We start from the raw sequence: 25,715 nt of genomic DNA, 5'->3' as shown, positions 1-25,715 counted from the left end.
ATGATTTGGAAGTCACGGCCCTTCGGAGACCCTGGACACACAGAGGTGTCTGGTGGAAGTGGTTAATCCTCCCTCCGTTGGACTGTAAATTATGCTGAGGTTGTTCAAGTAGATCCCGCACTCCAATGGAGAGTACTTGCTTCATCCAGCCCCAGCTACTCCATGGTGCACAGCTAAACAAATAATACAGCCTTGATCTTGTTTGACCAGTTCCTCCACACTTTTATTTTCCCTCTTGCTGCCGGCTAATCTTCAATCAGCAGGCACCTCCCCATAACAAGTGGAATTGCTGCGTATAATCTGAATTGCATCAAGTTGCTTAAGTCCTTTTGATTCTGAACCAGATTGGTTAGCACAGAAAGCCATCATGGTGCCTGGAATGTGGGTCCTCCTTTTGCCCACATTAACTCAATCAGGCAGCTTCTCTTTGCTGAGTACTGCAGGTCTCAGTTCTTGTTGAAAAGACCGACTGACCACATTACTTAAGTTTACACCCTGTAATCCTGAAAATAGACTCAAAACTGGTAGCTTTGCTCTTTTTCTTCTGTGCATGCAAGATTATTCAGAAGGAATTTAGTCCAATAAATAAAACCCAATTCTACCCATGAGAACTTATTTTCTGTCTGTTTCCTCTAAGGCTTGTACATTATGACCCAGCCTCCCAGTTCCATGAGTCAAGGAGAAGAGAGATCCCTTTTATTCAAATACTAGAGGCCCAGTGCATGAAATTTGTGCACTGTTGGGGGGGGGGAGGGATTCCCCTCAGCCTGGCCTGAGCCCTCTCGCAGTCCGGGAGCCCTCGGGGGATGTGCGACTGATGGCTTAGGCCTGCTCCCCCTAAGCCGGCAGTTGGACATCCTTAGCTCTGCCAGGGAGGCGGGAGAGGCTCCCACCACCACAGCTATGCTTGCCAGCCATGAGCCTGGCTTCTGGCTGAGTGTCGCGCCCCTGGTGGGAGTGCACTGACACTCAGGGAGCAGCTCCTGCATTGAGCATCTGCCCCCTGGTGGTCAGTGCACATCATAGTGAGCGGTTGAGTGGCATATCATTAGCATATTACGCTTTGATTGGCCGAACAGATGACTGGATGACCAGACACTTAGCATATTAGGCTTTTATTATATAGGACTAGAGGCCCGGTGCACAAAAATTTGTGCACTCGGGGGTAGGGGGTCCCTCAGCCCGGCCTGTGCCTTCTCGCAGTCTGGGACCCCTCGAGGGTGACCACTTGCTGGCTTAGGCCTGCTCCCCGGGAGATTGGGCCTAAGATGGCAGACATCCCTCTGGCAGCCCGGCAGCCCTCAGGGGATGTCCACTTGCCAGCGGGGAGCAGACCTAAGCTGCAGTCGGACATCCTTAGCACTGCTGAGGAGGCAGGAGAGGCTCCCACCACCACTGCTGTACTGGCAGCCGTCAGCCTGGCTTGTGGCTGAGCAGAGCTCCCCCCTGTGAGAGCGCCCTGACCACCAGAGGGCAGCTCCTGCATTGAGCATCTGCCCCCTGGTGGTCAGTGTGTGTCATAGTGACCAATCATTCCCAGTCTTTCTGCTGTTAGGGTCAGTTTGCATATTACCCTTTTACTATATAGGATAGAGGCCTGGTGCACGGAAGGGGGCCGGCTGGTTTGCTCTGAAGGGTGTCCCGGATCAGGGTGGGGGTCCTGCTTGGGTGCCTGGCCAGCCTGGGTGAGGGGCTGATGGCTGTTTGCAGCTGGTCACACCCCCTTCAGGGTGGGGCTCCCCACTGGGGTGCCTGGCCAGTCTGGGTGAGGGGCTGAGGGCCATTTTCAGGCTGGCGGGCGACTGAAGCTCCCAGTCTCTTTTTTGTTTTTATTCTGGGATTTATTTACCTTCTATAGCTGTCACTGGAGCTGAGAGCCGGCTCCAGCTCTGAGGCCATGGCTGGCTGAAAGCAGGTATCTGGGGTTTGTTTAGCTTCTGTAATTGAAACTCTGTTGCCATCATTGGTGCTCTAAGCTCTGAGCCCGCTGCTGGCTGAAAGCAGGTATCTGGGTTTGTTTAGCTTCTATAATTGCAACATTGTTGCATCCAGAGGTCAGAGCTGGGCCGTGGCAGGCGGGGAACCTTGGCTTCCTCCATCACTGGAGCAAGCAAGCCTCATGTTTGCTTCAGCTGCGTGGCTGCCGGCCGCCATCTTTGTTGGCAGTTAATTTGCATATCCTGCTGATTAGCTAATGGGAAGTGTAGTGGAGGTATGGTTAATTACCATGTTTGTCTATTATTAGATAGGATATTTTACTTAAAACTCTTCTAGAAATATGCTGAAATGTTAACAGTGAAAACAAAGGCAAACTCTAATTGAGAGATGGAGACCTGAGCCAAAGGGCTATTTTGCTCATTCCTGGTTGATGGAACAATCTGTTTTAATGGGCCTGAGGCTACGGGATATCTTTGAGTTTATTTTCTGAATGTTTGTTGGGTACAATTAACTCAAGGAGGAGTCACATATCCTTACCCAGGATTTATTCTAGGGGAGAGCTAGAGGTTTTCTCAGTGGAAACTAAACAATCAGGACTCCATATTTGGTCTCCATGGTCAGTGAGTCCCTATGGAAGGCATTCAAGATTTTGGGCCAGGATGAATTGCATGCTGTTTACTAGTGGTCAGGAGTTACTGGCTGGATCATAGAAGGCAGAAAGTGCGAGGGGATTGTAGGAACATGGTACTCAGAGCATGGCTTCTTTATCTCCACTACTAACCCTGCCCATCTGCCTCCCCCCCCCCCCCCCCCCCGCCCAAGTCAAGTAGTGGCTGGGGCTACACAGGATTGGGTGGGAGGGAGGTCCATGTGGTCTTAGGAATACACCAGTGCAGAAAACTGGTGTGAGGCCTGTCTCCCGAGGGTTGGACAAGTTCCTGAGGTGAGTAGGTAGAGGTAGGCCTACAAAGATTCCTACCCCCATCAGCCCACCAGCCACAGGGAAGTTCTACATATGAAAACTAAAATACCGTCCTAGCCTGTTTAGCTCAGTGGATAGAGTGTCAGCCTGTGGACCAAAAGGTCCTGAGTTCCATTTGGGTCAAGGACACGTACCTTGGTTGCAGGCTCCTTCCTGGCCTGGGCCCTGGTTGGGCTTGAGCAGGAGGCAACCAATCGATGTGCTTCTCTCACACAGATGTTTCTCTGTCTTTTTCCCTCTCTCTTTTACTCCCTCTAAAAACCAATGGAAAAATATCCTCAGTGAGAATTTAAAAAAATGAAAAATAAAATGCCTTCTAACTCAAAGGTTTTCGCCTACAATAATGATGTTTCTAGAGATTCAGTTTTCCCTCAAGAAGAAAGGACTTCATTATTTGTAACTGAAGTAGAAAAAGGGTTGCTCAGATAGTCAGCTCTCTCAAAAGACTGTGTGTGTGTGTGTGTGTGTGTGTGTGCGTGCGCGCGCATGCGCGCGCGCAACCAAAGCTTTCAGTTGGGAAGAATATGTTGCTCGTTGTTATACAATTTAACACTCTTTGTAACTTAAGCTCACCTCGTGGCTTCCTGTACACTGCAGCCAGGGTGCCGAAATGTTTGTCTATACAACTTGCTGGTGAAAATCAGTTTGTTCTAACTCTGCTGGGATAGATATGCTGTTTCCAAGCCCTCCTTAGATAGGCCTACATTCCATGGATTGAGTAGTCTGGGGTGTTGGGACACTTGGATTTTGGTTCTCATTCTGGTCCTAGGTAACTATGTGATTTAGGGAATTGCATATTATTTATAAAATGGCAGGAAAGAGGGGACATGGGACACAGGCTAGAAACAGGCCTTTTCTACCCTACACAATTCATTTCCATAGAATAAACTGAGGGGGCTGTTCTCAAATGAGTCCTAATCAAATCAGGGAGAATCGACCAAGTCATGGTGATGTGGTCTCTACATGAAACGAAGTTTTAGTAACACAGGGGCTAGAGGCAATTTGTGTAGAGTTTGTAAATGTAAACTTTGATGTAATGCAATACTACCAAATATTTTTATACTGCTTTCTTCGCCTTCTTATAAATCTCTGGACTGAGAGATTTCATTATACTGACTGCTTTGAGCTCCTATCTTATTCAATGAAATTACTGGAATCTCAGATAGTGTCTCCTACCTTTTGTTCCAGTAACGAGTCAGTTATATGGGAGATGGTTTGTGGAGAGCCCATTTCTAAAAAACAGGTTTAAATTTCAAGGAAATTGACCAAAAAAAATTAACCTAAGTGCAGATATTTTAAAAAACCTTGAAACTTTTTTTATAACCAACAACTAAATGGGGATAATTTTGCCATTACATAAACTTAACTTCAATAAACTAAAAACTGAACTTCAACAAGCATAATTCAACCACATTATTTTATTGAAAATGAAAAATATACAGAAATATTAATTTAAAATTTGTAAACTTTTAAAAATGAACAGTATTTATAAACATTTGAAAAATAGAAAACTTCATGACCACAGAGTTCATTCAAAATATCTGAGAACATTTCACATATATTCATATAAATTACTTTTGCACAAAGTTTGGTTGGAATGTGAAGATTGCAGTTAGTTCAATTTTATTAGTTTTATTAAGAAAAATAAAATATTTCTGTTGGAATCCTTTTGTATTGGTTTGTGTTGACATATTATAATGATGGAATTCATTTTCCCTTGAGTTACTTAAAAGGAACTACTGTGACACACATTGAGAAAAGATGAAGAATGTATGAAAACTGGCAACTAATGGTCCTTACCTATCTAGTAATAAGACTTAAGAATTAAGATGTTGATTCAAAGAGAACTAAATTTTATTAATTGTCTCATCTATCAGACATGATGTAAGATGCTTTCCATGTATTTAATTTAGTACCCTTAAAATAAAATAAAGGTGTTAATTTTATGTTGCTAAAGCTATTAACGGTTTTATGAATATTTTGCAATCTGAACTAAAAATAAAATCATTAACCATTAACTTAAGAATACAATTTACAAGACCAAAAATAAAATGAAAGTATTATGTTTATAGAATTAGGAAAAGCTTTCAATTTGGCTGTGTGAGGACAACTTTGTAATCCTTAACAACACAAGTGCAGATATTCACATAATAAACATTCAGATATCATCGATATGAGATAAAGTGTATATTTTAAATATATACATATATGAAACTTCCAGTTAAGACTAACATGGTTAGTCTGAAAATGGGGATCCAGCTTTTTATTCCTCCTTAGACAATATATCCCTATTTGGAGAAATTTATTCTGAGTTTAAGGTTTGCAATAACATTTCAGTTTTTCAATGCATATTGAAGAAGCCCACCAGGGATGTTTAGAGTATGTGAAATATTTCATTGTTTTTCAACATATTTCAACTCGTTAAATTTTTCTCAGTCTTTCTCCCGGGCATATATGTCAACACCAGTTTATTTTCCAACCCAGAGTACACATGGTTCTTGTGTTCCAAGAACCTTCAACCTGAACACAATACACCAAGGGCAAAGTTTTGTAACAGGTGACATTTAAGAAACATCTGACACTGAAATTCACAGCCTCAGTGAATTTCCTCACCAAGAAGGATAAACCAACAAAGTTTTCAATAGGAAAAAAAAAGTAAAAGCATGTCTACATTTTTCAAACACTACCTTTCCTACAAATTTGTGTTCATAGCTTATATATCTGATATACAATTACAGTGAAACAGCAGTCAACAGAGTAAACACATATTTGATCTGAGGTATCAACCCATGTATCTTCCATGGGTTATCAGTTTTCAGAAATTTAGAACACACTGAGTTGCATTCAACACTAAACTGCTGAAGAGATGATAACAGTACTTTGGGACTTGGCAGTCACCTCAGGTTGTCACTGTGAAATCAGTGATAGTTCAGTAGGACTGATGAAGTGCTAATATCAGTTTAACAGAATTCTGAATAACAGATTGTCTATTATTACCCAGGGTAGACATGAGCTAGATTGCAAACAAACATCACAGACCTTTGATGTTAGAACAGATAAATCCAGTTAACCAGGAGGGTTTTTCTTTTTTGAATGTCACAGTTTTTTTGGGTTAGGATTTTTGTTTTGTTTTGAGAGAAGTAAGTTTTGTTTTGTTTTGAGAGAAGTTTAGAAATTCAGCTAATTTCTCCTTTTCTATTAAATCAACGAGTGATCAGAAATCTGTCCATAAACATTAAAGGCCACCAAAAGTGTTATTCCTGCTATGCACTTGGAGACAGGAACACTTTGTGTAAGTTTCAATACAAAAATTTTTTTCTGGTAGTAGGTCCTGAGGTCTTAATATTTTGTTTTCTAGGAAGCTAACTCCCCTTCTTATTCTTCCAAAACACTTATAGGTAAAATATACGGAAAACATGGTAAGCGTGAGAGTCAACAGAAAGAGACAATCTACCAATTATTGTGGTAGGTTATGTATATTTTCAAAAAGGTTTGTAACTAATTATAATTTCCTTAATAAGCTGGAAAGTGCTAAATTTCAAGAGGATGATTATTATAACTCATTCAGGTTTTTCACAAAGATTCTTCTAGTTGTTTCCAAATAGATTGTGGAAAAACCAACCTTTGGGAATTAAACATTTGAGAAAAACTGAAGTGTACAATATCATCCTAAAATAATGTAGCAACTGATTTACAAAAATCTTCATATCAGTAAGAAAAAGAACCTTTGGGATAATAGTAAAATCAAGGAATAAAATGAATACAAGGATTTCCAAACTAAACTCACCTAGATGTCTCCAAAAACTCAATTTTGTCTTATGTTGTTCAGGTCTGAGTTAAAAGAACTCATGAACACAATCATTTGTGTTTCTTTTAGTAAAAAGAAAAAAAGTGTTTCCTTTACTTAAGGTATAAAATATTTCCCTTCTCCATTCTCCCCTTTTTACTTGGTAATAAACTTCTATGATATGTCAATAAATTACAATTACAATTACAATCCATAAGCTCTTCATGGACACATATTTCTTTGCATTCTAACACACCAGGAGCAGATTTCCAGAGCCGGCCTATTCTTCTCTTTAACACTCTACCCTTCAGCTACCATCTAGTTTAGCTAAATGAAGTTGGAAGGGGAGGGAAAGCATCAGTGATCTCACTTCTCAGTTTCAATAATTTGAAACTATGACTCATGAGAGGATGACTGATACTCTGCTTATCAGCACAAAGTTTATCTATTAATTACTATGAAACCAAGACTAGCAGCCAATGAAATGAAGAACCACCTGGCCGGCCAAATATTCTGTGACCAGAAGGAAAGAGATTTCAAGTTTGCAGAAATGAGAAACAACAGAAGTCTTCTGGAGGATGATCAAAATCTTGATTTTTCAAAGATGATCGCCAAAAATGAAGGCATTTTTATTTGGCCTTACATCTAAATTATTAGGGCCTTAAAAATGTCAGCTTTCCTAATAGTTCTGCAGGTATTCCTTCTCCTCTCCAAGTGTCTCTTCATGGTTCAAGCTCAGTGTTTGTAGAGACTTTGATCATTCATGAGTCCTGCTAAACAAGGTAATGTCATCCTCATATCCCGAGGTTGAACATTCTATATTCTCTAGTAAGACATACTTGTCTTCATTGCCATTCAGAGAGAGGGCTTCTTTCTGAGTGGCGGATGTCAAGTCACTCCAGGTGATGTCTGTGTTTTTAAAAGCATGTAGAAGGAAGATGCCATTGATAATGGTGAAGAACCCACTCAGGGTCCCGATGATATCTCCAGCTCTCATGCCATACCATTCTTGGAACAAGATGGCGGAGCACGTCACTACCATGGTTGTAAAGAACACATAGTAAATGGGAGTCACAAGAGATGTATTAAAGGTGTCTAGGGCCTTGTTGAGATAGTTAATCTGTGTCGTCACTGAAAGCACAAGTACAGCCAGCAAAACAAAGACCAGGGGGTTCTTGTAAACTGGCTTCCATTCCAATAGTTCTTTAATGGCAATTCCCAGGCCCTTCACAGAAGAAACTGAAAATGCTCCAATCAATGAGCAGATTGAAATGTAGACTAATATGTTGGTCTGTCCTTTCTTGGGAGCCACGATCAAAATCAGCACCAAGGCGATCATGGTAATGATCACAGCAAAGGAAATGAATCCTGTGAGGAAGAGAAAAGAATTAGACTGCAGAAAATGCTCAGAGGATCATGTCTTTGTGAAGTCTTATTAGTCAGGAGTTTAGGAGCACAGGTGTTTTAGAAAGAGAAGTGAGATTAAATGAAAAAACAAAACAAAAAAAAAACCAACAACAACAACACTTGACTGCATAGCTCTTAATATTTTCAATGGACTTTCCCAAACATGTCATTTGAATCTCCCAGAAAATACTGTGAGGCATGGAAGATATTGGCTGATTGACTTTTTTTTTTTTTTTAATATATTTTATTGATTTTTTTACAGAGAGGAAGGGAGAGGGATAGAGAGTTAGAAACATCGGTGAGAGAGAAACATCAATCAGCTGCCTCCTGCACACTCCCTACTGGGGATGTGCCCGCAACCAAGGTACATGCCCTTGACTGGAATCGAACCTGGGACCCTTCAGTCCGCAGGCCGACACTCTATCTACTGAGCCAAACTGGTTAGGGCTGACTTTTTATTTTTAGAGGAGTGGCCAAATTTGGGTTGCCTTAAGGAGCTTAAGTCTTTAGCCTCTCCTCTCCCCATGTCTTCATTTCATTGTGCAGAGGGAAAGCATGGACACAAAAGTAAGTTGTGTCACCTTTTCAGAAGACTTGGAATACTCAGTGAAACTTAACTGTGTCTCTTAATGCACGACTTGGATTGTAGGAAGCTTATTACAATATTATTACAAACTCATTTGATGAAGAGAGAAAGTGGAGCAGAATTTGAGTGTTTCTTTTGGTTGAAGCACAGACCTGGGTCTCTCAATTTCATTTCCATTTCATGCAAAGAAGCAACTTCCTCTTCTTGTGGGGCATGGATAACCATCACAGTTGACCCCAATATACTTAATACGCAGCCTATTTTCCCATGAATGTTCAAGTGCTCATTTAAAAAATAGGAAGATAATATCGCACTGTTGGGAGAAGAAAAATAAATCACGCTTGTTCAATCACCTTTTGATTCCATAGCAGCTCAGACGTCACACGGTGGCAGAAGCCACTGTATCCCAATCAACTGATCTGAATGTGCTACATGACACTGAAAACCCTGATTAGTTTTAAAACACAGAAATGATGGTCAATCGTATCTGCTTAATTGCTTTTATATCTAAAGAGTTAAAATAGACATTCTATATCCCTCTAAACTTCCCATGACCTTCTAAAAAGGGCCCACTCAATTCATTTTCTATTTTTCCATATTTTCCATCTTATTGGCATGATACAGTCGGAATATACATGTTCATGAAAATGTCAAAGAAAGATATATGCTTAAAGATTTACTCTGCTCAGGACTGATAGTTAGCTAGAACACATAAGTACAATCATATGGGTTGTCAAAATATTGAAATACCTCCTTACCAGCTGCTCCTGCCTGATACTTTCACCTACCCAATGCTCCCACTACTTTGGTTGCCATGGTCTCAGGTAGTTCCCGGTTGGCACCACCATGGACACCAGACTGTGCCATCCTGCTTCTTCACCAGCAGGTATGCTGTGGCTCCTGCACACCAGCCTCCTCCCCCTGATGCCCTGGCATTCCCACCAGGGTATTACCAGTACCCATTTGCACACGAGACTGGTCAACTACCAGGTGTTTTCTAAGAGTCGCCCTGCTATGGCCACTTGTGAGGTCTTCAGCCTCAGCAAAAACATAGCTGTCAGTCACTGTATAGGCAGTGTTCTAGTGCTTTATGTGTATTGACTCACTGAATTCTCAAAACAATCCTACAAAGAAGGTGGAAAGAAGTGAGTAGGCCTCGTCATAATCTTTCCACCAGAGGTTGATAATGCATGGAGATAAAAGGAAAAGAAAAACAAACAAAATAGTTGCTTAGCTACAAAATAAGAGTTCATGGGCTCATTGAACACATTCATTTGGGATCATAAGAAAGACTAAGATTAGATCCACATTCTATGAACGGGAAAATTTTCCTGTTCCCAGCACTAAAAGAAACCAAGAGACCTCCAAACAGAAGTATCCAGTAGTAGATGCAAGACTTTTAGCCAGAGTTGAAATTTAACCCAAACACTATGCTTTTTAAAAGTCCTCTGATAGCAATGGTCATTAACCACTATGACAACAGGGAGGATTAAAAGGGCTGTGGCAATTTGTTCAGGTGAGAGAGAAAAAAAACCTGCTTCGTTGAATCGTTGAAACGTAACACACAATTTATGTTAGCATCAAACCAAGCTCACTCTCATAGGTTTTCTAAAAAACAGTAAGGCAATCTATTTCCTATTTCTCCTACAATTTATGGTGTAGTCTTCTCAAATTACTTTTGTGATTTCTAGATTTTGTTTTGTGATATGCTTCGCAATATATTTCTTGTGGGGTTAAGCTTATCATGGTTTTAAAATCCCTACAGAAGCCACACTCCTTATGGCTCACGTACCTGATGAGGACACTCAGCGCACCCAGAGGCGTGACCAGCGTGGCAGGTGCAAAAGCGTAAGCTGCAAAGTTTGCAGCCTCTCCTGCTCCCACTGGAAAGCAAGCAGCAGCATTAGTATAAAAGATGGACTGACTTGTCAGGAAAGAAAAACAAATGACAGACGCAAAGCTGTAGACTCTGATCCCAAAGACACTGACAAGTTGACCAAAAAGGAATAATTAACTCTTTTGAGGGAGGGAGGGGGAAGATTGGTAATAGGGATGCAGATAAACCATAATTACCTGGTGATACAAGCTCAACTAACACAAAAGGTGGTGATGGATACACATCTTAACGGACTTTCAAGAAAGATTTTAGTTATTTCATTTCCAGAAACATATATGGTCACTGATGAAATCTAGTAGCGGTGGCTTTGGAGTAAGCAGAGAATTATTCTGTTTGCTCAAGAATAACTACTGTTATGCAAATTAACAATAAAACAACTCCTAAAATTGGAATGCCCAGTAGAGATCTACGGCCTGGGCAGGGGACAACCAGACATGGCCACCACAGGCCCATGTGGCCAGGCTTCTCTGAATTGCAGATGACCAGCGAGAATGTAACACTATCTTAGTAGCTCAGGGAGATCCAAGCACCTGTTTTAAAGTCATAATAATGTGCTCCAGCAATCCCCTTTTTAGCTGGGGAACTCTACACTTCCATGAGCTAGTGTGATGCAAATAGCTTCTAGAGTGAGAGAAAACTCCTCTAAGAGCTGGGTCTTCTATTTGGGGCCAAATTATTCTCATGGGTCACAACTGAGCACCTGAACACTTGCCCACGGAATGTAGTATTTCATGCTGGCCAACTACGCAAAATAAACTTATTGTAGAGAAAGTTCTGGAACAGATGAAAGACGCCAGCATACTTTTTCTTTTCTCCTCTGGCTGCTATGCCCCAGCCCCATGCCCCCAGCCAAAAGTACAGGAGTACTTAGCTTCAGGAAAACATCATAAGACAAACAGAAATAATTAGGAAACTCCTCTCATAAGAAAAGCAATGGCCGTTTTCTTAGAATATTAAGCTTTCTTGAATACTTCATATTTTTATCTTTATAGATGACTTTTCAAGAAGATAAAGGACTGTACAAATTTATTTTTATTCATCATCTTTTTAGATTCTGCCATTTGTTAAAGTATTCCAATTCTTTCTTATAATAGGATCTCACAGATACTGCAATAGTACAGGAAAATAAATGGGAAGTTTTAAGGTTTCTGGCTACAGATGTAGATGACTAGCAACTGGTGTGAAACTACAATGTATGAGGCCCTTTCTTTGGAAATCAGAGGTTAGGGATTTAAGAAAGCTCAGAGGCATTAGGAGGGAGGTAGAAATCTGCAGAGGGGCCTGAGGGAGGTAAATGCCTTCTATTTGGACATCACCTTGGCATTTAGAAAGAACTTTCAGATGCTACAGAGTCCCATTTAATCCTCAGAGCATGTTTAGGAGGAAGGGGAGTGCTGACAACCTCCATCTCTCCCTTTCAGTGATTTTCAACCTTTTTCATCTCATGGCACAAATAGACTAATTGCTAAAATTCTTCAATACACCGAAACATATATTTTTTTTGCCCATCTGACAGAGAAAATAGGTATAATTTTGATTCATTCACACCAAATGGCTATTGTTGGGTTGGCTGTTGTCATTTTATTTATTTGACAATCTAAGGGAAAAGAAGTCAGTGCCCCTGACTAAATAGTCAGGTATTGCATGTTTTAAAAATTCTAGCGGTACACACCAGGTGAAAATCACTGCTCTATCTGTTTAGTTGCCAAGCAGTCAGAGGAGACTTGAATTTATCCCTGTTTTGGTCCTGGCCAGGAAAATGTACCCATTCCTTAGAAAATATGTAGTTAGAAGAGTCCCAAATTTTAACTCAGTGCTGGGAAAATGTGGGGGGAAAGCATTTTCTTCAATTATTATGGAGAACAGAATAAGAGAAAGAGAAGTCCATGATAAAATGTAATACTTTACATGTTAACTTTTCCCTTTGCATTCCAAGATAGTATTGAGAACATGGAGTGAGGAAGAAGGGTAAAAATAAATTTTAAATAAATATGACTTATTTTATATATAAGGCAATATGTTATACTTGCAAAAGTTGCTAGACTTAAATGCCATCCTTACCAGGCAGTTAAATCAATCAATTTTAAATAATTCCATCTAATCTATTTATCATTTTGCAAGCAAACACTATTCTCAGCATTAAGGACTTACTTGAGAGTAATCCTGCCCACCAGAGCCATTCCTTGAGATAGGAATGTCCACCTTGACCTAGGAAAATAATAAAAATGAAAAGTAAGTTCTTTTTTAAAATACATTTAAAAAATATATTTTAAAAATATTTTTATTGATTTCAGAAAGGGAGAGGGAGAAATAGAAACATCAATGATGAGAGAGAATCATTGTTCAGCACGATCCGTTTTGGGGATCGAGCCTGCATGTGCCTGACCAGGACTCGAACTGTGACCTCCTGGTTCATAGGTTAATGCTCAACCACTGAGCCACACTGGCTGGGCAAAATTAAGTTCAAACGTGAAGGAAGATTGGAGAATTGACTTCTAGCTACTGGAATATGGTTGGAAAAGGCAAGATTAAAGCCACGTCAGTATACTTAGTCTTTTAGCCTATTTATGTGGCCATTTCCAAAGATCCTCTAACACTTTCTAGTATTATATTTTGCAATATTTTACCCAAGTCATTTTCTTTCTAGTTTAGGTGTTTAGGTATAGGTGTTGCCATATAGATTTTTTTTTTTCAATACAGATCATCTCTTCCTTTAAGTAGAATAGTTTCTTTTTTTATCTCTATGGTAAAAAGGCCTTTTATTTTTTTAAATTTAACTCTAACCTATGTATTATTTATTTTGATGAATGGTATAGAGTAGAACTTTTATATTTTCTTCCTCTAATTTTTGCCACTTGTCTCAATACTTTTGATTGAATAATACATCCTTTCTCCAGTAGCTCAAAATGCCACTTTAAAAAAATCATACATTAAATTGTTGAATGTACTTGGGTCCCCTTAGACATTTTTAATTATCTTTTATTGTTTTGTCTTTTTAAATTAAGATAGCACTATCGCATGTTCTATTTTCTGGTGGTGTAAATCTCCCCTCAATAGTACTCTTTTATAAACTTGCTTGCACAATTTATAGTTATTTATTTTTCCATATGAACCTTAGAATAATATTTAGCTCTGTTATAATATTATTCTTGATAAGAATGAATACGAAATTCATGGTTAATGAAGGATAGTCAAGCAGAACTACTAGCATGTTAAATGTCAGTATTAACAGCAACCTAATTCTATGGCTATCCATTTGATTTAACAAGTATTTATTGGGTGGCAAACCCTATGCTAGGGAAGGCTCCTGTTCTTGTGACTCTACCATTAATAAATAAGTAAACCCATTGACAAGTAAACAAACAATAAACGTACAAGGACAAGTTATTCTAGGTACAATGAAGGAAACCATTAGTGCAAGGACAGAGCATGCTGGTGTGGGAGACCTGCCCACAGAGAATGGTCAAGGAAGGCCCTCTTGGGGTGACGGTATTTAAGCTGAGATCTCAAGGAGGAGTCAGGCAAATGAAGGGCTGGGAGAAAAGAGTTCCAGGCCGAGGGGGAAGACCTGAGGTGGGAAAGCACTTGGGATATTCCAGGAACCAGAGAAAAGCAAGTGACTGGGAGCACAGCGGAAGATGAAGCTGGGGAGGTAGCAAGGACCAATTCATGCAGGAGGTCAGAGTCTGTGGGAAGATGTTAGATTGTATCCCAAGCGCGGGATCTGACTTTGACCCTGAGCCTGCAGAATAAAGCTATGAAAGGAAGAACCTGTACTACACTCCAAACCTCTAAAAACAAGAATTTTAGACTTTCCCTAAAGGAGACACAGCTGGTTCAATCCTGGAAACTGCTGAGAAAAGAACTGCTACCAATGTAGATAGCTACAATAAATAGACAGGAGCACGATGATCTTAAAATAGGGTTATTTCTGCGGTTAGCAACTTGAATTCGTTAGCTGCATCCGTTTCTTACCAGCTCTAGTAACGCCCTTGTTGGCCAGTTGCAAGAGGCCCTTCTTTTTCAATATGAAGCTGGAGCCAATAAAAATACTGGAACTTACAGCCAGGCCGAGGCCCACATAAAGACTGTATTTGTTTTCTACATTTGCAGAAGTGCTCAAGTTGGTTAGGCTGGAATTCAGGTCCTTGTAGAGGACAGGAGAAGCCAGCAGCTGTGACACATTTGTGATCTCACACCACGCCTGGGAGGAGTTTGGACAGACCAAAGACAGCACGTAGCCTGGAAAAAAAGGAAAGAAGAAAATGTCAACAAACAATAGGGAGATGCGTTCATGTTTACTCCCCTTCTGCAAGAAAGAGAAACTTGAGTGGACAGCACTGAAACTCCATTTTCTATTGCATGAAGGGAAGTGCCCAGCAGATGGTGCACATGCTTGATTTGGCTGACACAGGTCCTTAAAAAATGTTTAAATTTGTTTAGTTTTTATTATTTAAATATGAGAGACTGTGCATCAAAGGCTGGGCTCCTCTTATAAATTGGAAACTTTTGGCAATAGTTGGTTCTTTGTTCTAGAAAAACAGTAACCTGCTCCAGCAGCAGGAAGCTGCTTAGATCTGGCTTGCGCTCAGAAATTCATCACAGTTCCCAACTCCCCCCCACCCTCCCCCACTTCTCTCCTTCACCGTGTCAGTCTGTCTCCTGGAAAGCAGTGTCTGTGACACCTGAATGTCGGGAAAGGGAACAGCAACCCATTGGGCCAGAAATCACCACCTTACAAGAATTTAATGCATTTGGTGGGGTATGAATTGTGCACTTCAAAAAATGTGTTTAAAAATGGGTTCCATTTTCTGTACCACATTCCCTGAAGGGAATGATTTTTCAGGCCCACTAACCCACCTTTGCCTAAATAAAATAGAACCTGAGAGAAAAATGAGTTCACCATCATTAGGCTTTATTTTAGAACTAGAGGCCAGGTGCAAAAAGATTCGTTTACTGGGGAGTGTGTGTGTGTGTGTGTGTGGGGCGGGGGGGGGGGGGGGGGGGGGTGTCCTGGCCTGTGCCCTCTCACAATCCGGGACCCCTCCGGGTATGTCTGACTGCTGGTTTAGGCCCAATCCACAGGGATCAAACCTAAACTGGCAGTCGGACATTCCTCTCGCAATCCAGGACCGCTCGCCCCTAACCACTCGCCTGCCTGCCTGCCTGCTCACCCATAACTGCTGGCCTGCCTGCTCAGTGCGCTTCATAGCAACCGGTCATTCTGCCTTAATGGTCGCTTCGGCTTTTATACATATAGATGGAATTCAAGTAAGCATGTAAAGTTACTGAACACAACCCATTATTATTGAAAGGAATTTTTAGGGGTAAAATAGTCAGGTTTAGGGAGTCTTAGGAATTAAGAGGCCCATGGGGGAGGGAGGCACAGTTGGTTGGGAACTTGAAGCTGGCAAAAGGCATAAATTCACAAAGAAGAGAAGGCGCCACAGAATAAGGGGAGAGGAAGACACCCATTCACAGAAGATAAGGGGAAAGCAACAGGGAGTAGAGAAACAAAAGGGAGAAAGAGGAAAACAGATTTTCACATGGTATAGAGAATTCTACCACTGAAGGGGGGAGAGGGAAAGAGGGTCCCCATGTAGGGTTTGAGCTTTGAAGCTGCTATAGTGACCAATAAGAAGGGAGCATCAAAAGACAAAGAACTGCAGCCTTTATAAGCCTTAGGAAAAAAGGGCTCAGTGGGCTACCCCTTTTGGGACCCCTTCTCCACATGGGAGTCTGTACTTGTTCCCAATCAATTTCCACCTTTTCATATGCCACCTTTTGTCCGTGGCTTCACTCTTCGAATCCACCTGGACAAGAACCCAGGAAAGAAATCACCTTTGCTTGCTGCCCAGAAAAAAACCACATGTTTCAGTTTGGCTTCCGCATTTCATTAGATAAGTACCTTGGAATTTTAAGGCTAAACACTAAAACACCAAATGGAAACATTTGACACTATATTGCAAACTTTTTGTAATCTGTTCTCTACTTGAAAAGCTGTCAACAGGTGACATCGTGATTAGATTTTTTTTACTGTCTTCTCAACTTTTTTTCATTATAAAGTCACATTTTCTCATTTTGAATTATCCTAAATAAAAAAGGGCAAAGAAAAATTAATCAAGTAACAAGCTTAGAATTGAATAAAAAAATCAGTTTTACATCTCAAAAATCTTAAGAATGCATAACAAACTAAAACAAAACAAAAAAATCAGTTTGATCAAATGATGTCTTACCAACAAAACTTTAATAATTGGATGGATGCCTCCCTGTCAAACATTATGAAGACATCTGAATTTTACTACATATAAAGTTATGAAGCAACCAAAAAGTTCAGGTCAAGAAAAAGGTAAAAAAAAAAAATGTGAATTTAAGCTTTCCATGATTATTATTTCATTTATCTCTGCAACTTGAAGATGAATCAACTTTGATTCAGAGATAGAGGATAAATTCTGAGACAAAAGTTATATTCTGAGGAAAATTGTATTACTTCAAGGATATTCTATATCATTGACAAATTTTCAGTCAGGTTGTCTTATTAAGAACTGCAGTAAATTTTCAGACAAACTAGACCTGTTCTGGGCACTGTTCATTTCATTTAAACCCCAAGAATAGAAAGTCATTTTAATAGTAATAATTTTAATTAGTTTAATTCATGAGAAAACATGTGATTGACTTTCCAGTAGATTCCATGGCTACATTAATGTCACTTACTGTGCAGTAACATAACCATTCCAAAACTTCATCTCTGAAAACAGTGTGGGTGGACCTCATTCCAGTGAAACAATATTCTTTTTAAGCTGTTGACACAGCAAAATGTTTCCGACATTTTAGGGGGTGTGGGGGCAGAGGGTGGTAAGGGACAGCAAATAATCTTTGTTGCATTTTGTAAGTTCTCATTGTAAGTGGCAGACATTAATGCTGCATGTTTTATGGCAGGCCAAATAATAAAAATCTTGTCTAGTTACTGACCTTAGAACTTATTATATGTTTTGGGTGGATGTTAAGGGGAGAGCCTGCAGCAGATGTGACTGAAGGAGGGAGTGAGGGAGTGGATGGTGAGTTGGTGGGTGTGGAGTGGAGAGCAGCAGGGGCGAGGAGGGTGAAACAGGATGTGTGGGCAGGGACTTTGGAGTGTTCCGGAGGAATCAGAAAAATCTCCAAATCAGAGTTGGCTTTTTAAGATTTGTGTGAGCAAAGTAATTATATGGGGAATTTAATCTGAATTTTATTTGACATAGAAAGAAAATGTATTACATTCATTATTTTTCATTTTAATAGACACTGCCAATAACCCTCTAAAGTGACTGTACCAACTTATACTCCTGCCAGCAGGGAGCATACATTAGTTCTTTGATGTTGTTATTACTTAGTTTTCTAAATATTAACTAATATTTAGAAAATATGTGTCAGTTATAAAGAAAAACAATTCAATAGACACTAATGAATCAAACACCCAATTTAAGAAATAAAACAGTATCCCTCAGAGGTAACAACCATCCTGATTCTCCTTTGCTTAAAAAGTTTTCCCTATGTGATTATATCTTCAAACAATAAATTTAGTTTTGCCTGTTTTTGCACATATAAAATATAATCATTATGTATGTATTCTCTGGTGACCTGCTTGCTTTTGAGATTTATTGATGTAGATGCATGTGGCTGTAGGGTTTGTTTTTTTCCCCCACTGTTCCATAGGATCCCACTGTATGACTATCTCGAAATAAATTGTTGTTTTATTGTTGGTGAACATTTGAGTAATTTGTACTGTTTTTGATTTTACAAACAGTATTGATAATTTCTCAACTATGTTGAAACATATGTACTTGATATATGACGATTGTTGATGCTAAAAAAATAGCAGTTTCATATAGTTCAACTTAATATATATCTTCTATGTATAGGTGTGAGAGTTTACTTACACACACACAATTTAATCATTTAAAAACAATATTACATTTCCTATAGGAATATATGCCTTTTCCGTTAAGTTCTATTACTATCTATAATTATGGGCAAGTTGAGTAATCAATCACTCTTAGCTTCAGTTTCCTTATCTCTAAAATGAGGGCATTTGAAGACCCACTGCATGGGAGAACATATTTGCCAATGATATTACCAATAAGGGTATAATCTCCAACATTTACAGGGAACTCATGAAACTTAACAATAGGAAGATAAAAAATCCAATCAAAAAATGGACAACGGACCTAGCTATACACTTTTTGAAAGAGGACATACGAAAGGCCAAAAGACATATGAAAACATGCTCAAAGTCACTAATTATACGAGAGATGCAAATCAAAATGACAATGCGGTATCATCTCACACCTGTCAGAATGGCTATCATCAACAAATCAATAAACAACAAGTACTGGAGAGGATGTGGAGAAAAAGGAACCCTTCTGCACTGCTGGTGGGAATGCAGACTGGTGCAGCCACTGTGGAGAACAGTATGGAGCTTCCTCAAAAAACTAAAAATGGAACTCCCATTTGACCCAGTGATCCCACTTTTAGGAATATATATCCCAAGAAGCCAGAAACGCCAATCAGAAAGGATATATGCACCCCTATGTTCATAGCAGCACAATTCACCTGAGCTAAGATTTGGAAACAGCCTAAGTGCCCATCAGCAGATGAGTAAATTAAAAAACTGTGGTACATCTACACAATGGAATACTACGCTGTGGTAAAAAAGAAGGAACTCTTGCCTTTTGCAACAGCATGTATGGAACTGGAGAGCACTATGCTAAGTGAAATAAGCCAGTCAGAGAAAGATAAATAACACATGATCTCACTCATTTGTGGAATATAGAGAACATAGACTGATGAACAGGGACAGATCCAAAGACAGAGAAACAGTGATCAGACTATTAATCCCCAGAGGGAAAGTAGGGGAGGGTGGGGGTAAGGGGAAGAGATCAACCAAAGGACTTGTATGCATGCATATAAGCCAAACCAATGGACATGAACAACAGGGGGATGAGAGCATGAGTGTTGGGGGCGGGGGGATGGGGGTTAATGGGCGGGATGAGGACACATTTGTAATACCTTAACTAATAAAGAATTTAAAGATATAAAAATATAAAAAATAAAATGAGGGCATTTGACTTGATTCTGAAGATGCCTTCTATAATTTGGTCATTTGATTATAAGCTATCTTTGTTCCCAGAATAATTTATTGATGATCCTGGTAGCTCATAAATGTTGCCAATGGACCAGCTTTAAACTCACAGGCACTTTTAGTTGGAAGGCATTTTAAAGAAGCAGATGCCAGGATATTAAGTGACTTGCCAAAGTCATGTAACTGCCCAAACCAAGACCAAGTAGCTATAGCTAATGTTGAGAGAGAGAGAGAGAGAGAGAGAGAGAGAGAGAGAGAGAGAGAGAGAGAGATCAGTGCAGCACCAATTTCGAGCCAGAGGGGAACAGAAGCTGTGCTGGACTCATGTACTGCAGCTCTGGGTCCTGGCCTTCCTCCTGGACTGGTGGGGACAAGTGTGTGCCTGTGGCCCCAGAGGCTGTACTTTTGCATCAAGATGGAGCTGAGCCACCTGGTCATGGGTGAGACATCGGGCATGGTGTACCTGAGGGCAGTTCTTTGTTTTCCCTCAAGTATATCTTGCCACTTTACCTCAAATCCTCCTATGTGTGCATTCCTGAAATGCATTTTCTGTAATACAGTGGAATGATCCTCGTTCCTCTGGCAATACCACAAGAAGGAGACAAATCCAGGTGGACATGTAGCCTCATGCAGAGACACCCAGGCGAACCCAGTCGACATTAGTCAACGATCAGCTTAACTGCAGACACATAAGCACGAATATACAGGGCGAGGCAAAGCAGATTTACAGTTGTGAGTATAGAAAACAGTGTATTATTGTATTATTATTTGTTAATGATTGTACTGGTTTCCATACAAAGAGCGGCAAACCTATTTTTGTCCCACCCTGTATGATTGTTATTTTAGCCACTGAGTTTTGGGTTGTGTGTTATGTAGCAATAGCTGACTGATACACCTACCTATTCCTATTAGCAAAGTAAAGAATGAATGAAATTTCCTTGTGTCCCTAAATTTATTCTGCAGATAACATTTTTATTGAGTGTCTATTATCTGTCAGGCATTTTCTAGAAGCTGGGGATACAACAGTGAACAAAAGAACATTCCTACTCTCTTAGAGTCATTCTAATGAGGGAAAAATAAGATAGACAAATGAACTAATAACTACATAATATGTTGAGTGCCATGGACAGTGGTAAAAGCAGCATAAAGAAATACTTTTTAAAAAACAACATTAAATGTAAAACCTCTCTGCTAAGTATAAATGCAAAAATCTTGAGGGGGCAGTTTGCTTGCTGGGTAGGGGGGACTGCAATCAGACAGGCTGGCTGGGCTGAATGATCAGGTTGAAGGACAGCAGAGGACAAGATCAGGTGAAAAGAGCCTTTAAATAAGTAGGTCCGATGTTGCCATTACTCCTCAAATTCTACAATGGCTTCCCTCCTCATTCAGAAAAAATATCCAGAAGTCCCACCACAGTTTACAAGGGTCTATAGAATCCTGCCTCCAGCTGCCTCTGCAACCTCATTCCCTACTATTTTTTTTTTTTCTCCATTCCTTTCTGAGGCTAAGTTTCTTCTCACCTTAAAACTTTTAAGTAACCCTTACTTAGCCTGAGTAGTGAAGTAGTAGCTGGCTGATGAGGAGCTACCTCCTCAGAGAGACCTTCTCGGTCTTCCCAATCTAAAGGAACTTCTCAGTCAAGTTCCATCATAGCATCCTACTTAATCCTGCCAAACAGTTCAATTATGGTTTCATATAGAACAGTATTGTGTATCCGTAAAGCTTTTTCATTCATTCACACAACAAAATAGTTGTTGAACACCTACCACACAAACATGTTAGGTATTCATTTATTCAACACTTGGTGAATTCTTACTGAGCACTTCCTGTGTGCCGTGCCCTGTTCTAGGGAACCTGCGAGATAGTGATCAACAAGGTAGGTAAACAGGTTTCTGTCCTCACAGAGCTGATGATTTCAGTGAGAGAACAAACAGAGGAACAGGAGTAAGGGGAGCAGAATAGAATGAGTAATAATTTTGAGTAAATTCGGAAATCATTCGTAGTAGACTACATATCAACTCTGTTAGGATGAGGAAGAAGCCCATTATTTCAATTAACCAAAATAAAATTGAAAAAATACTATTGATTTTTTTTAAAGTTAAAAACCTGTATCTTCCCTCCATCAGTGTGTTTGGACGCCAAGAATTCCAATAATTAACTATCAGATTTCCTACATAAACTGTTGTTTTCACTTTACAATCTGTATATTACTAAAGTCACTAAACTGTTAAGATAAAATTCCCATAAAGTTAATAAATGATTAATGAGTGAAGATGCAGGAAAAGAACCTAAGGGCTAATATTGCAATAAGGATGCATTTATATCAAGGTTTTTAAACCTTGATACAGTTCATATTAAATATTAAACTAAGCAATTAATAGTATACTGTTTTCTGAACAAACATTAGTGGGAAATTTTATTACCTTTAAGCACTTTTAAATTTCACCACTTAGAAAATCTCTGGAAAGCTGGGAAACAACTTGTGCAAAAATTTAAACTTGTAGTAAAAATCAACATATAAGCCACTATATTTTACACCGAAAATACAGCTTGTTCTGATAATACGGGTTGTGTTCATTTGGTGAAATATTGAGAAATGTTTACAATATGGACGTTTTTAAAGAGTAAAATCTCAGAATCGTTATACTGTATACCATTGAACCAAGAGGCCAGAGAATGGAGATGGGCTCCTACCGAAAAAATAAACGCCCCAATAATTTTGTGCTTAGTTTGATCGCTAATTATGAAACCTTATTCAATTCTCTGGGCCTTGGTTTCTGTATCTGCAAAAGGATATAATGGTTACCTAATAAAACTCACAGAATTGAACATGTGTGAGGGCAAACTGGTATATTTTTACGTTAACCTGTTTTGAAAATTTAAGATTCTATACATGGAAAAAAAAAGATTATATACATGAAAGTGGGACACACGCTCATCAGTACATGAGAGATACAGCCAGTTCTTAAAGAAGTGCACAGTTCCTGAATCTTCTCCTCTCAAAACCATGAGGACAGGCCGCATCAATTCCAAAACCACCTGTCATTTGTCACTCTTCTGGTTGGCTGCACCCTGGGAAGGTATCTCACTCAAAGAAAACTTAGAAAACCACTGGGTCCCTCTCCATCTCCAATCCTCCCTGCCGCCAAACCAGGTCAGAGTTCTCAGGAAGATGCCTTGGTGTCCCCTGGCACATAGTCTTCATGCAGTTGGTGCTTCACAGGGGATGGGTGTATTTCTTACATTCTATTTTCATCATGTCATACTTTCATGTGAATGAAGCTCTACTGGAGTCGAATTAAAACATGTAAGATAGGAGACATAATGTAAAAATCCTGAATAAAAAAAACCCTTCATGTGTGTTTAAATTTAATTTTTTGAGATTAGAAGGCCTTCTAAAGCATCTATAGTGTTAAAAGTAAAAACCACACTACGGGGTTCACTCTTTCTGCATGGAAGTACAACCGAATGCTCTATCCTCAGGTCTTATGATGGACTCCTTGTCATTTGGGTCTCAGTGCATATGTTTCTTTCCCTAAGGAGCTTTCCCTGTGTACCCAGTCTGAACATCACAAGTTTCTCATTACATTATCCATGACACTCACCACTCTTGCCCTTTTTTTAGTCATTTGTTTCTTGCATATTATCTGTCAAATAGACAGTTAGCTGCATGGGAGCAGGGACCTGGCCCTAATGTCTAGACTAGACTCTCTTGCAAATTCCTCTGTACTAGCCCTAGGCAGATGCCTGGTACATGGGACTTGTTAAAATTGAGACTTTACTCCATGTCAGGCTCCCTATGTAATCCCACCTGCTTCTAATCCTCACAACTGTAAACTGTAGGAATTATTCCCAATTTTTAGACGAAGAAAGATTCAAGGAGGCTGAAATCATAGCTGAGAAGACAGTCGGATGCTCAAGTCTAACCCCCTTCCCACCACTACTGACAACGTGGATTCCGAATCTTTCCCCCCTGTCTCCCACACAATTAACCACAGGGATGAAGCACTGAGCTTAAATATTTCTTCTTGGAACTAAATGTATTAGCAAAGCAGGGAAAACATCAGGAAGTTCAAACAAGCTGGTGGAGTCCACACACCCTCCTCACAGATCCTTGGGTAAACAAGGGTGGATGGGTTAGTAGCAATTTAACTTACTGGTTTAGGAATTATTTTGACAAAGGTCACACAACCTGACTATCTAGGAAATCTACATCCAGCTGCCTTAGTAACCACTTCCAAAATCTCAGCTTTTGAAGAGTTTGTGAACGGTTCAGGCATTTTCTCTTTCTTTGTGTCCCTTTTCTCTCTCTCACCATAGTTTTGACTTTTACTAGTTCACTGCCTTAAAAGCAAACAAGCAACCAACCAACAACAAACCTCTCCAAATCAAGGAATAAGCCGGAGGGACCAAGAGGAGAGAAAACCGAGGAAGTTGCCAGCAACTTTGGGAAAGGCATATCGTTCTTGTCAGGCCCTTTCACTGTCCTCTCTGCCTATTTACATTCTCATCAGATAAATTACAAGTTGCCTTTATGTGAAAACCGGCACAATTTCCAGCTGATACACACTCTTCCTGTCGCACACACACCCACCACCCCCAATTTCCGTCCCGGTTCGGGGCTGTGACGTGCCCTGTGACTGCAGAAAGCCTGCGGGTGTTGTAAATACCTGGGCTCGGGCAGGGGCTGAAACCCCAGCCCAGCGAGCAGTACGAAACCGACTCATGACTGTGCCCAGTTCTCTTCTCCTCTCGGTTGGGCTCTCGCTTCAAGCAGCCAAGAAGTGACTGCACAACGAGTCAGACGCGAGACTAGTGGGACCGGGGACTTCTCATCTGGAAGTAAGAGATGGGGGCGGCCCAGGCGGGTCCGGCGCTCCCCCGAGGTCCGGGGCGCCTGACCCTTCGCAGCCACGGAGGGCGCAGCACAGGACTCCGGTCCCGGGGCACGCCCTCTGGCCACTGGATGACGGCGACAGAGGACTCTGGAAGTGAGTCAGAGCGGCTGCAGGCGTCTTTCTCAGATGAGACTTGGAAGTCTTCCCACAGCATCCTGAATTCCTCCGTCGTAAGACTCAGCATATTGTAATTTACACGGATCTCCCTTCCGCCCTGGGGTGGGAGCCGCGCAGGTCTTGTTCGACCGACTCGGGCTTTCCCACCGAGGTTGGCACGTTGTAGGCGCCAATAAGTAGCTGTTGCCTGGCTGGGTACTGGCTGAGCGACTGGATGCATGCATGCACGGTGAATGCATCAAGAGTCGGTGTGAGTCCCTTCCTCGCCTCGGCAAGGACCCGGGACAGCCCATCGATCTCATCGCCACCCAGATGCCAGGTCCCCCGGCTCGGGGCAGACACTCACCTTCTCGGCAGGGCTCTCCCGGCGGCAGCCTCACCTCTCCCCCCATGGCCCCCAGGCAGGGCTTCCCGGGCGCAGGCGCTCGCTCCACACCCACCGGGGCTTCTCCGCCACCGCCTGGACCCGGGTTCCCGCAGAGCTGCGCGGGCTCCGACCGGTGTGCGCTGACCCCGCCCCCTGGAGGACTCAGCCAATGGGGGTGGCTGGGTGGGGCCCGCGGGCGAGTCCCGCCCCCGACCGGCCAGGTTGGATGGACCTTCCCGGTGGGCAGGCGGCGACGGCGGCGACTCCTCGTCGCGGGTGTGACGCGCGGGATCGCTTACTGCGTCTCCTTTCGGCAGCTGGAGCGGGGCCGTGGGAAGCACAGACACACCCCGCAGGGTGGAGGCGCCTCTCCGAGCGCGGAGGCTGCCGCGCTAGCTCTCGGGGAATTGGTGGAGAACGTGTACAGGCCGTGCGGGGGCGCCCCCTCTGGCTCGCCCGCGTGGAATGCCTCCCGCTGCTGGGTTCTGAGCGCTCTCCGTCCCACGTGTGCGGTTTTGCATGGAACTTGCTGGCCCCTGGAATTCTGCTCTGATGGCCATGCCCAAGTTTATTCTGAGCGCCTTAGAAACAGGCTGTGCCCTTCTAGGCTGTGAT

General features: G+C 41.3%; 1 protein-coding gene across 1 annotated transcript; it reads right to left on the bottom strand.

Moving 5' to 3' along the window:
- Window positions 1-4,320: 4,320 nt before the first annotated feature.
- On the bottom strand, window positions 4,321-25,253 carry NIPAL1 (NIPA like domain containing 1). The gene is made up of 6 exons (XM_036333135.1): window positions 25,080-25,253; window positions 14,573-14,839; window positions 12,749-12,805; window positions 10,493-10,583; window positions 8,853-9,013; window positions 4,321-8,075 (listed from the first exon to the last, which is right to left on the bottom strand). Exons 1-6 carry the CDS (start codon window positions 25,123-25,125, stop codon window positions 7,465-7,467), a joined length of 1,233 nt encoding a protein of 410 aa, XP_036189028.1. The 5' UTR covers window positions 25,126-25,253; the 3' UTR covers window positions 4,321-7,464.
- Window positions 25,254-25,715: the final 462 nt, after the last annotated feature.

This window comes from Myotis myotis, unplaced genomic scaffold, assembly GCF_014108235.1.
Source record: "Myotis myotis isolate mMyoMyo1 unplaced genomic scaffold, mMyoMyo1.p scaffold_m19_p_1, whole genome shotgun sequence".
In the NCBI taxonomy this organism is placed as follows: Eukaryota; Metazoa; Chordata; class Mammalia; order Chiroptera; family Vespertilionidae; genus Myotis; species Myotis myotis.
Note: the sequence above shows the minus strand (reverse complement) of the source record. Positions and strands in the feature narration are given on the sequence as shown.

Coding starts and splice junctions, on each gene's coding strand:
- NIPAL1 (XM_036333135.1), bottom strand. CDS start 25,125: ATGGGGGGAGAGGTGAGGCTGCCGCCGGGAGAGCCCTGCCGAGAAG. Junction 12,806..14,572: donor CAAGGGCGTTACTAGAGCTG/GTAAGAAACGGA, acceptor TTATTTTCCTAG/GTCAAGGTGGACATTCCTAT. Junction 10,584..12,748: donor GTGGGCAGGATTACTCTCAA/GTAAGTCCTTAA, acceptor CTTGCTTTCCAG/TGGGAGCAGGAGAGGCTGCA.